At 33.9% G+C, this 13,594-nt stretch overlaps 1 protein-coding gene across 4 annotated transcripts in view; it reads right to left on the bottom strand.

Moving 5' to 3' along the window:
• The window catches only part of TMEM161B (transmembrane protein 161B), a 72,723-nt gene that overhangs the window by 21,202 nt on the left and 37,927 nt on the right, over positions 1-13,594 (bottom strand). For all 4 annotated transcript variants that reach the window (XM_005683416.3, XM_018050049.1, XM_018050051.1 and 1 more), the window contains exons 4-5: positions 12,353-12,450; positions 8,754-8,910 (exon numbers count right to left, since the gene is read on the bottom strand). In XM_005683416.3, the coding sequence (XP_005683473.1) occupies positions 8,754-8,910; positions 12,353-12,450 (255 nt within the window). The remainder of the gene's footprint in view (positions 1-8,753; positions 8,911-12,352; positions 12,451-13,594) is intronic.

The raw sequence follows: 13,594 nt of genomic DNA, 5'->3' as shown, positions 1-13,594 counted from the left end.
ATTCAAGACTGATTTCCTTTAGGATGGACTGGTTGGATCTCCTTGCAGTCCAAGGGAATCTCAAGAGTCTTCTCCAACACCACAGTTCAAAAGCATCAATTCTTCGGCACTCAGCCTTCTTCAAAGTCCAACTCTCACATCCATACATGACCACAGGAAAAACCATAGCCTTGACTAGATGGACTTTAGTCGGCAAAGTAATATCTCTGTTTTTGAATATGCTATCTACGTTGGTCATAACTTTTCTTCCAAGGAGTAAGTATCTTTTAATTTCATGGCTGCAGTCACCATCTGCAGTGATTTTGGAGCCCAGAAAAATAAAGTCACCCACTGTTTCCACATCTATTTGCCATGAAGAAAAACGTCTATTTCTGCTTTATTGACTATGCCAAAGCCTTTGACTGTGTGGATCACAGTCAACAGTCAACTGTGGAAAATTCTGAAAGAGATGGGAATACCAGACCACCTGACCTACCTCTTGAGAAACCTATATGCAGGTCAGGAAGCAACAGTTAGAACTGGACATGGAACAACAGACTGGTTCCAAATAGGACAAGGAGAACATCAAGGCTGTATACTGTCGCCCTGATTATTTAATTTCCATGCAGAGTACACCATGAGAAACGCTGGGCTGGAAGAAGCACAAGCTGGAATCAAGATTGCTGGGAGAAATATCAATCACCTCAGATATGCAGATGACACCACCACCCTTATGGCAGAAACTGAAGAGGAACTAAAAAGCCTCTTGATGAAAGTGAAAGAGGAGAGTGAAAAAGTTGGCTTAAAGCCCAACATTCAGAAAACGAAGATCATGGCATCCGGTCCCATTCAGTTCAGTTACTCAGTCGTGTCCGACTCTTTGCGACCCCATGAATCGCAGCACATCAGGCCTCCCTGTCCATCACCAACTCCCGGAGTTCACTCAAACCCACGTCCATTGAGTCGGTGATGCCATCCAGGCATCTCATCCTCGGTCGTCCCCTTCTCCTCCTGCCCCCAATCCCTCCCAGCATCAGTCTTTTCCAATGAGTCAACTCTTTGCATGAGGTGGCCTAAGTACTGGAGTTTCAGCTTTAGCATCAGTCCTTCCAAAGAAATCCCAGGGCTGATCTCCTTTAGGATGTACTGGTTAGATCTCCTTGCAGTCCAAGGGACTCTCAAGAGTCTTCTCCAACACCACAGTTCAAACGCATCAATTCTTCGGCGCTCAGCCTTCTTCACAGTCCAACTCTCACATCCATACATGACCACTGGGAAAACCATAGCCTTGACTAGACGGACCTTTGTTGGCAAAGGAATGTCTCTGCTTTTTAATATGCTATCTAGGTTGGTCATAACTTTCCTTCCAAGGAGTAAGCGTCTTTTAATATCATGGCTGCAATCACCATCTGCAGTGATTTTGGAGCCCCCAAAAATAAAGTCTGACACCATTTCCACTGTTTCCCCATCTATTACCCATGAAGTGATGGGACCAGATGCCATTATTTTCGTTTTCTGAATGTTGAGCTTTAAGCCAACTTTCCTCTTTCACTCTCCTCTTTCACTTTCATCAAGAGGCTTTTTAGTTCCTCTTCACTTTCTGCCATAAGGGTGGTGTCATCTGCATATCTGAGGTTATTGATATTTCTCCTGGCAATCTTGATTCCAGCTTGTGCTTCTTCCAGCCCAGCGTTTCTCATGATGTACTCTGCATAGAAGTTAAATAAGCAGGGTGACAATATTAAGCAGAGTGACAATATACAGCCTCGACGTTCTCCTTCTCCTAATTGGAACCAGTCTGTTGTTCCATGTCCAGTTACGGATGGAATACATTTTTGCTATCATGTGCTGGATATTTTTAAACTTCTAATTTAATGTCAACATTTTTCATACTGTAATTAGGCCGTAATTTATAGATACTGATACAAAAACAAGAACAGAAAAGAAAAATCAAGGACAGGTTGGAAGATTTACTTAGTAGGAAGTATTTTAAATAGACACATCTTTAAGCTGGAGATAAGAGCTTTCAAATAGCGAACAGGCTTAATTTTTTGTTTTAAAAATGGCGAATTTCTCTCATCTAGGATAACAGCTTTAATAACATAGATGTGTTAAAGTACTACCATGTTTTAACTTAATTTACACCTTCAAGACCCAATTCTCGGATTAAGAAAATGTATCCTACACCCTAACCTCATATTGTTATTAAACAATATGTTTAGATGCTCTTTTGAGAAGGAAAGAAATACCAAGAAATCATATTCTGATACGAAATGTTGCTAGTTTTTTTTGCCAATACACAAATCTATTGCACAGTATCCAAAGGAACAAACAGAGAGGTTTTCACAGATGTTTCTCAAGTTTTTCACAAAATGTGTGATTATCTTTTAAAAATAGATCACATTTCCACTGTAAGCAATTTGCATGTACACGCAAAGTTTTCTTAATCTGTGAAAGATTATATTGTTGGGGAACACTAACAATAACCTAATGTTTTTTCCTATTCAAATGATTAAACTTATCACATCTAGTTTTCCATAAGAAAAGGCAAACAAAATACTCAAAAATCACATCATACTTTGCATTCTTGCTGTAGAGAAACCGAGAAACTATACTAAGGTTCTGCTATAGAACAGATATTAAAAACTAAATTAAGTAAAGTAATAATCCTTAAGAGCTACCAAATAAAATCCTCTTATAATAATCTGATCGTATCTTCAAATGCTTAAAAAAAACAACAAAATTTCGATAAATTTTTAACTAAAACATTTTTTCATATTTTCTTAAGAGACAAAGCTTCAATTACTTTATTTTAGTTAAAGAGAAAAGAAACGAACCTAAAATTCTCAGATAAATAAAAGCCAAAAACTATTATGCAACTTTAAACCCATCCTATAAAATAGTTTACAGCCAGCCTCAACTTAATCAGACTGTGGAAAAATGATGACCAGATTTTTGAAAGCATAAAGATATTGGCTTAATCTTCCGATTAAAATAAAGCAAAACAGTGACAGTTAGCCTTATATTTTTAGATTCATAAGAAAAACTACCGTTTCCTAGCCGAAAGAATTTGACAGTATAAATGTCATAGAAAATCTCCAAAAGTTTGTTAAAGAATCAGGTTTTGACAAACTATGTATTGTCCAAATTTTCAAGACAAAACAAGTACCCTGAGTCTGTTCCTTTTTCACTGGGAAACATGATATCTTACACAGTTCACTGCAGGGTTTAGTGTTTCATTTTTCCTATTAATCTAAGGCAGAACATTTTTGTAAAGAATAATTTAGAATCGTTTAAGGAATTCAGAAGTGGTGACTAAGTCATACTACTTTGTTGCAGTTGTCTATTTCCTATAGCAAACAAGTATAGCATTCAATCTGCAGACCTTTAGTTCACAAATCTACATACAGAACTGGATATTTAACACAGAAAACCTAAGAATTTATTTCACTTTAAACCATTCACAACTTTCTGATTTGCATAAAATCTGCATGTCTGGCAACCAAGGCAAATTCAATTTTAAAACACAGTCTTAAAAATTTATATCATGGGGTTTTGTACCTTAAAACATCCACACTATAAAATACAAGCTCTGTGGAAATGTGACTAATGATCCAGTTCTTTAACCAAATATAACAGGACTACTGAGAAGCTTTACCATTCTTTGTAGAACAGCTTTCTTCTCACTTAAATTCACGTAATTGACTCAGTATTACTCTGCAATACAGCTTATTCATAAGAAAAGGTTTTTTAAAAAAACCATCAATTGTACAATATTTTAATTTTTAAAAGTTTTATTTCTACCAAAGGATCTTCAAATTGTGCAAGCACCATTTTTACCTTTATACTTTTCTCTTATTCTTTAATGAAAATATATCCTTCATATTATGAAATCAGTGGACATTTCTCCAGCAACTAAAACTTCAAGGGTCATCATATAGGAAAGACAATTACTACAACTGCTCCATCCTCATTATAAGGCTTTCTTTACCCTTTATCTTCTACATAACATAAACTTGGCATAAATGGAAGTAGAAAATACAGCCTTGGATAAATTGTGGTTAGAATTACAAATTGGCAAGAGTGTAGAGCTGAGAATTAATATGGGCTTTGGAGTAACACTGGAGGTAGGTGTGATAGCTTAGATGCGTGTACATCTCAGTTGAAGAAGAAAGCAGAGCTGACAACAAGAGATGAACCAGTTTTAAGTTCCAGGGTTCAAGATTTGAGTGTCACATATTTTTAAAAAATCATTCTTTTGTTTTTCAAAACTTTCAAGATTCTGTCAATATTATAATTGTTGTCCAACACAAGAATGTCAAATAAAAACTGATAAGAAGGAAAATGAGCACAAAAGTTAAGACAGTTTTCTTCCTCACTTTGAAGTGAACCAATTATTTAAGTTATATGTGTCTAATTTGCAGACCATTTTAACAAAGGCTATTTCATCAGTAACAACTGCAGAGAATTTCTGAATCGACTGATGTATGTGTGACTCTGGAATTAAGTGAAGCCATTGTCCTATGTAATCAATGGAGACATGTGTTTGACTAATAAGTAGGCACATACAATAAGAAAATAAAGAGAAGCCAGACAGAGGTCACTGCAGTTAGACTGTTCATAGGGTGTGAAAGGCATACCAGATATGTTATAACTAAGATAAAAGGCTATTAACAGACTCTTCTTTGGAGTTAATCTGGATATCAGGCATTTAATTCTGGTTTCCTGCATGCCACTGAAGGTAGCAGGTCATTTTCTCACATGCTACACATTCGAAAGAAAATCATGTAGCCAAGCATATATACAATTCTACTTTCCTTCTTCTTCCCTACCCGCTTTGAGGAGGGTCAAAGTTGGCAGAAAATAGCTTGGATTATAAAGCCCTTCACCACTTTCTGTCCTCCCTGGGATGGAGAGACAGCCAGCGACCAGATCCCTGCAGGGATGCTATTGTTTGGAGCCTTCCGCAAGTGCACTACTTCAAACTGAGGAGAGCCAGTTCAGTGCTGAAGACTGCTTAGGACCTTTGCTCTCACATTATGGGGCATTACTGAGTGAAATGAAAGGTAAAAAATTTATTCACATAAACAATACTTTGAATAGCTATTAAGAAGTACATTTTTCTAATTTCTCTGGTAAGTAGACATTAAAGGCTGTATCACATTAAATAAAACTGGGTATAAAGATATGCATTTTAACATAAATTTGTCATAGCTACAAAACAGAGAATGAAACAAAATCAAGAATATATCATAATAAACAATATTTCAGAGAATATAAAAACTCACAGTATGAAAAAAGTAATGACATTTTCAGCTAGTGCTAATTATCATAATATTTTTAGTATGTTTAATATGACAATGTCTAAGGATGCTGTTCATTCTGACTAAATGATTTTTCACTTATTTAATACTATAGAGCTAAATAGTATTATTTTAAACCCTTGAACTTAACCTGCTCTTCAGTAAGTATACCACTGAATATCTGGGGGTCTTATTCAACTAACACACATGATCAGTATTTATACTCAGTACAATATAAATCTTGTGAAGATGTCAACTCTTGAGGCTTTGTTCTGGCTATTCTACTCTAAATTATACCTAAATCAATCCAAAAGAGTCAACAGAAGGATAGCACAATGGTACTGAATATCAAATGGCATCATGTATTTTAAATGGTATCCTCTAACAAGTTTAAAAGACAGTTCAGTGGTCACTGGATTAAATAAAAAATGGAAAACATCTATTAATTCTCTTACTCCCCAACTCTGACTAAATAAACCACACAAGGAAGAAAGCAGAACTCCCCAAAACAAAGACTAGGAAAAGAAATGACAGTAGAAAAAAATTACAACAAATTTTGGAAGACATTAAGTAAATGGACAAGTAGTAACTAATTTAGGCTTCAATTTTCTCTACTATGTGAGATCTACAAGGCAAGGAACCCAGTGAGAAGAAAGCCAATTCATTCATAAACCATGGTACAAAAGTCAGGAACTAGAGACAGCAGGGACCTCTAAAGGTAAAGTTGCAAAACGTAGGAAAACAAGATGGTTGGTTGAATAACAGTCATTATTAGTAATAACAGTCTGTATTAGTATAATCAGACTTTCCAGATCTTCTGTTTTGCCGACTTACAGAGATTAAGGTGATGGCTCTCCCCCAGTTCTGGCAGAACCCAGAAGAATTAAATTTTAAAGATATTAAACCAGAAAAGACTGGGCTTGGGGGTATTAGGTAAAACTTCAGGTGACAATGAAGAGCTGAGAACAGGGGCAGGGGGAAGACCCAGACATGCATTTAAATCAATGCCTGCACACTGAATGTTGAGTCTCTGAGCCTTCCCCAATCAGCTCTCATAACACCAGTTGTCAGGCTTAGATCCCACATATGGGACACGGCCAGCCCTTCACTCAATTAGCCACTAAAAAGCCTACCAATCAACAAGCTCCAGCCATCTGCAAGAAACTTCCAATTTTTAACCCCTCCTTCCGAATATAAATAGATACTCAAAGACCATAAGACATTCCAGAACAATTTTGAACACGACAGTGATTAAAACAAAAAGGGAGGAAGAGGGAGACTCAGAAAATAAATAATGCAAAGTACAAATTGAAGCATAAAAGCTATTAATGTTCTTAAAAAGATATTACACAACCATGACACATGACTGCTATGAAAATGGAGCTTTCAAAGAAGTTTTAATTTTTTTTAAGTTGATATAAAAATTTAACAAAAGGGTTAAAAGAGAAAAGTAAGAGAAAAATCAAGAAAACTGGATAAAATAAATGGAAAGGGAGAGATAAAAGTTAAAGAATCATTCAGAGAAATCCAACATCTCACTAAGTAGACTATCTTTTTACACTGTAGGGAGTCCTGGTCAGGGAACTAAGACCCTGCATGCCATGTGGCATGGCCAAAAAAAAAAAAACACCCGACAGAAAACAAACTAGTGGTTATGAAAGGGGAGAAGCGAGGGAGAGAAAATTAGAAGTATGGGGTTAAGAGATACAAGCAAACTACTATGAATAAAATAGATATGCAACAAGGATATACCTGTTAACCAGACGTGGTTCAAGCCCACTCAGGGATGCGTTTCACCCTTCGGGTTTCTTTGGTGGCTCAGACAGTAAAGAATCTACCTGTAATGCAGGAGACCTGAGTTCAATCCCTGGGTTGGGAAGATCCACTGGAGAGGGGAATGGCCATCCACTCCAGTGTTCTTGTCTGGAGAATTCCATCATCAGAGGAGCCTCATGGGCTACAGTCCATGGAGTCACAAACGGTCGGACACGACTGAGTGACTAACACTAATCTAACTAACCTAAGGATATATCACAAGGCACAGGGAATCATAGCCATTACCTTATAACAACTTCTAACAGAGTATAATCCGTAAAAATACCGAATCACTATGCTATAAATATGAAACTAATATTGCAGATCAGCTATACTTCAGTTAAAAAAAAAAGAAGAGATGTATCTGAACTACTAAGGTTTAGAATTCTATAGAGAGTTTAGCTTCTATACAATAAGAATAGAAAATTGTTTGAGGAGGGTAACAAGATACTACAATGCTTAACTATAAATAATATTTTCATCAGTGTAACTGAAAGCAACTACTGATTTAAGTAAAAAGTTGTCTCCTAGGGTGGGACGAGTTGACAGGGTAGCACAGAAGCACACACATTATCACATGTAAAAGGCAGCTAATGGGAAGCTGCTGAATAACACAGGGAGCTCAACCTAGTACTCTGATAATCTAGAGGGGTGGGATGGGATGGGGAGTGGATATGTGTATGCCTATGGCTGATTCATGTTCCTATATGGCAAAAAGCCAATACAACACTGTAAAGCAATTATGCTCTAATTAAAAAAATAAATAGAAAAACGTATTATGTTAACTTTGATGCATATCTTCGTCTGAGAGGAGTCTAATACGACCAAGAAACCAAGCTACGTGACACTATCAATCTGCCCAACTTCTTATTCTTAGAACATCTGTTAGGAATCTGAATATGGCAAAGTCCTCAGTGTTATCAGTAAACCTAGAGGTTTTATTGGAAAGTAAAAAATTCATTAAAAGCTTCTAGGAGGTCCAATAATGCCAAATATTCTTAGACACTAACTTCAACAATCCCAGAGTCAAGAAATGACCATATTTTTCCTCTATTTTGTTCATCTGATGTCCTAATTTCTTCTTCTATATGAACCTCCCAAGCACAAGCAACAAATTTCCCAAGCACCACTATCAGAATAACTTCTGTTTATGTGTGTGTGTGTGTGTGCAGGTGAGTGTGCACACAGGTTCCTGCATTTAAAATAACTATTGGGCAAAATTTTTAAGTCCACATAGAGTATATTTTATGATTTCTCAAAAAAAAAAATCTCCGTATTTAGAAAGAAAAGAAGGAAAGGGAAGGAGGATAAAGGTGCAATAATATCTAAAATTTAAAAAACACCATTATCATGCATTATATAAACATGAGTAAGGAAAGCTGCAAAGAACTAACTAAAAGAGGTAAAAGGGGCTCCCTCTGTGACATGAGTCAGACAGGAAAGGAAAGGGAGGGAACTGCTTTCTTTCCTTGTATTTCACTTTTTAAACTATCTACCTCCATTAAAAAAATTTTTTTCCAAGTATATAAAGAGGATTTCAACAAACATTCTCTAATGATCTAAAACCCTTTCTAAATCAGAGATGAGATCTAATAGTGTTAGCTGTAAAAGGAAAACAAATTCATAATTTAATATTAATGATGTTTTGAAGGATACATTGCAAAAGACAAAACAAGCAGGCACCAGACTAAGCTGATATTCATTTCTTGTGTGGGCTTCATAAAACTGTAGTAGACTTCAGTTACTAGATAGACAACTGTAGCAGCCACTGTGAAATCCACCAGCCACTGGTATTCTGGAAAGTAATGCAATGCTGAAAAAAAAAGGTTTAAGAAAGAAAGTTTTACTTAAACTGAAAAACAGCTTTAGGAAGATTTATCTATAATTAACTTCAAATGTGAGATTTTATTGTTTGATGATTTGCCATATAAGGTGTACAAATATGAGAATCCAAAAATGTGAGAAATATATTGAGAATATTGGCATCCAAAACTAAACCTTAATACACTGTAAATTAAATAATAAAACTGAAATGATAACCAAAAATTATTTAAATGGTTGTTAAAAATATGGTTGCAAAATGAGTTGGTATTTTTTTAAATGATTAGCTTTCACAGAAATTATAAATCATTACTTAAAAAAGAATCTGAGCAATAATATTTTAGCTTTAGAATATAACTTGATAGAGTACTATACAGATTTACTTATATTTATTTCTATGAAACAAGAGAGTTGGGCTTCATGTCACATATTACTAACCTTACTAACGGAGGATTAGTAATTTTGTGAGTTACTGCAGGCTAAAATAATAAATTAAGTAAATATACTTTTTATTCTCTAGAAGAAAAGTTCAAGAAATGCCTGTCAATTTTCCATAAAACCATACTCCTTCAACAAACTATTCCATCCTTAAGGGTTGACATTAAAATTAACATTGTCTCCAAGTATAATTCCATTCCCTTTTCTTGGATATTCTGGTTTATTTCTGCCAGAGAATAGTCTCAAAGATCAATATCATTTTGCAAAAGACCTTCTAGAAATGTGGAAATACATCATGTACCAGAACACCATTTCCCATGTTCTCACTGGCACATAATAAAATGATCTACATTACTCTGGGAAATTTTTAGTTGTAAAATGTAACACCTGAGGATATTTTAAAATCAGAATTTACAAAGAAAAAAAAAAGGCTTTTAAAAATAAAATACCACTCAAAATAAGTTATTTAAAATATGAAAATAAACCAAACTTACATCTTCATGAGGTGACAGCAAAACTCCCACTTCCTTTCATAATTAGGTATATTCTTTAGTCATGTCAGTTTAACACACTTACTTTGCCTTCAAGCTATTTTAACTGCTTTAGGTTTTTTGTTGTAATAGACCTAATAACTTCTGAACATCAGTGTGAAAGATTTACCCTTAAGTAGTTGAAGAAATCCTACTCTGTAGAACCCTCTCCTCCCCTGTAGTCATTCAGTTGAACTTTTTAAATAACCTTCTGGAAGGACGGCAGAGAAAATGGATGGAACAGATAGACAAATATCTGTTTATCTACAGATAAAGTTATTTCAGTTTTTACTAACAAAAGTTAAAGTAAATGTTCTAATTCTCCATGCCTGCCCACATTCACAAAGGCTTCCCCCAGGGAACTCATTCACAGCAAACAGATAGGTGATGTTCAAATGTTCTTATGTCCTTTAAGAGATTTGTCTAACAGATAGCTAACACAAACTGAAAGACTTTTAAGATAGTTATTAGGCTATCAATAATACATACATTCAATAAAAGAACAAATTATAAATATTCTTGGTTATATATATAACTCAAGTATTACATTCTTCTTTCTGTATTCAATAATGTAATTATATACATGCCTCTCAATAGAATACTGCACTAAAAACTGAGAATTCATCAATTCCAGTGATTTGTATTAGCCTCCTGAGAGCACCTAAAGGGCAGGTAGAAAACCCTCTACTTTTACCTAAACAGAGAAACAGAGCATGCATTCACAAATGATTACATAAATATAAACATAAATAACATCTCTCTCTCTCTTACTCTGATTAACTAGAATAATCTTGATGTTACACGATCAGTTATTTAACAAGTACGATTTGCAATTTATTGCTCAAAATTGTAAAACAAAATACTGAATAAGTATTTTGAATACTGAAGCCACATTACCCCTAAGTTCAATTTTTTTAAGTTCATTAAGTAGCCTTATTCTCGCTAAATGTCTCTATCACATTCAGAGTTATTTAACTCCTCTATCTAAAAAGTTGGAGGAAAAAAAAGTCAGTAATAGTTACATACCTCATAGAACTGTGAGGGCAACATAATACAAATAAAGCACATATAACAATGTCTGATAAGTAGTCAATTTAAACTATTATTAAGGTTGATTAGCTGATAATTATCCATTAAACATCAGTTATTAGTAAGAACAGCAAAATTCTGTTTTAGAAATCAGGAAACGTGTATTAGTATTCTTGTACAAGTACCCACACCTATCAGATTAACAAAACAAATGGGATAACTAATCAAAAAGTTCAAGTGCTTTTACATGTTTTAAATTCTGCATGAAAAATAGTTAAAAAGAAAAAAAAAGGGGATGAGGTAACCAGTCTCAATAGTCTGAATAACATTAGACAACGAATGTATATTGTTCATCACTGACACTTTGTAGGATACCCTTTCCATATATATATACACACATACATACAATCTTGTAAATGTAGCATCAACTTTCAAATGTATTGAAGCCACCTTGTTTCACAAAGTAATTCTTTATGAGGTGTGAAGTGAATCTATATATTAAGATTTTTCTGTGGTGGTGTGATTTAATCCAAGAAGGACCAAATTACATAATGATACGTTATACAGCATTACCAAAATTACTTTTTAAATGTCATTTTAATTTTTTATCATGTAAAACTGTAGTTCTTAAACCTAGTCAAAAAATCAGAACCATGTGGAACATTTTAAAAAATACAAATTCCCAGAAACCACTCTAGATTTACTGAATCATCAAGTGTAGGTATAAGAGAATCTTTATCTTTAAAGAGCTGCTTAAGTGGTTCTGATATACAGCCAAGTCTGAAAACTAGTGTTTTAAACAATATCACATTAGATGCTTTTCACTTCTAGGATTTGAATAATTTCATATAAATTTCACTTTAAATTTAAAATCATTATAGTTATATAATTTTAAACACTAATATACAGGGGGAAAATTGACTGACTTATTCAGAGATATCCAATAAAATCTTGAATAAGTAAAGTTTCCTACTTCTAATCCAATTCATCATTCTAAAACCATTTTCCTTTCTACTAAATATAACATAAAGTTGAATTGCTTTAAATATAGGTAGCTTAATACAAACATACAGATGCATTTCTACAAGCAACATTATAAAACATGTAAACTCATACAGATGGCAACTTAGAATCTGAGATAGTAAAAACTGTAACCTCAGCATATACAAAACCTGTGTAGCAAACTTGCATAAGACAGCCTCTTCTGAGAAATGGGGAAAAATAAGGCTCACTATAAGTTAGGTGGATAGAAAAACAAATTCAATTCAGATGAAGTCATTTTGAGCTTCTTAGCTCTGAGAAAGATTTCAGAGTCTGTATTTGGACTTAATGATTAGGAAAACAAAAGAATCTAACAACAAAAGATAAATTCAAGTACTTTCACTAGCATAATATAAAACTGAGATTTACAGAACACTTTACCCAGATTTCCCTTACCTAAAGTATCCACTTCTGTAACTGACTTTGTTTCTAGATGGAGATCAATATCCTTTGGAATGGTTAGTGGCTTACTTTCAATGTGACCATTATATTTCCTATAAAAATCAGACAAGTGACACAAAAAACAAGTTACCCTCACTGTTATTCAAGTGTTTGTATCAAACTAACTACAAATGAGGTTATATATTTCACAGCGAAAAAGAGGAAGAAGTTCTAATATTTTATCAAAAAGGAGGTAAGGCACTAAAAAGTAGTTTTCAAAAGGGGAACTACAAAATACGGATGTAAATTATTAAGATAACATACAGATTACCAGGAAGAGAGTTACCTATACTAGCGACAGAAACAAAACCTTGACTGCTAGCTTACCATTTCACCCCATTTTTCCTGCTCTCTTCTGGAGATTTAAAGATAGCCCTAACATCTCTTTCCTGAGGCACACAAGTAAAAGGAAATGAAGACAAAATGCATTTCACTTTGAAATTATACACGTACACACATACATACATATAAACAGACCTGTAGCTATAAACAAATCAGAACTGAAAATATATATGAAGATTTATGTGCATGAGAAATTCAGAAACGTTCAAGGCCAGTTCAGAGCTGCTTTTACAAAGAATCATGGGTAGAGGAAAATAACAGAATTCTTCAGGTCATGTGTATTATTTCCAAATTTAATTTTAAACACAATCAAACATAAATCAAAAGCAATAAACTAAGTTTCAGTAACAATAATTATAACACCAAGAAATGACTTTGTATTTATCCTTTAATAAGTATAAACTGGGAAAACCTCAATAAAAATTTTAATTCATGTCAATAAATCAAATAATAATTACTGCTACTGAAACAGGACAGTATTGTTAATGTAACTTTTTGTAAATGTAAAGCATTTTCAACATACAAAAATTATTATAAAAATAACAAAATTATTGGATATAAGGCATATAATAAAAATTCAAATGTTTGTAAAATAAATACTATACTACCTAAGCTCACAAATGTTGACCATGGTAGCTGTGAGAGGCAAATGCAGAGCAGTTAAAAAGAAATGCAGAAACTAAAAATTGACCTGGATTAAAATGTGAACTTGAGCAATTCATTTAACACCTCTAAGCAACACCTTCCTTATTAGCAAAACATAAATTAAATTAATAATGAATATTTAGGGTTATTGCATGGATTAAATAAGACTGTATAAAAGTGCTCTGAAAATTTTAACATTTGACAGAAATA

Source organism: Capra hircus, chromosome 7 (assembly GCF_001704415.2).
Source record: "Capra hircus breed San Clemente chromosome 7, ASM170441v1, whole genome shotgun sequence".
NCBI classification, from domain to species: domain Eukaryota; kingdom Metazoa; phylum Chordata; class Mammalia; order Artiodactyla; family Bovidae; genus Capra; species Capra hircus.
Note: the sequence above shows the minus strand (reverse complement) of the source record. Positions and strands in the feature narration are given on the sequence as shown.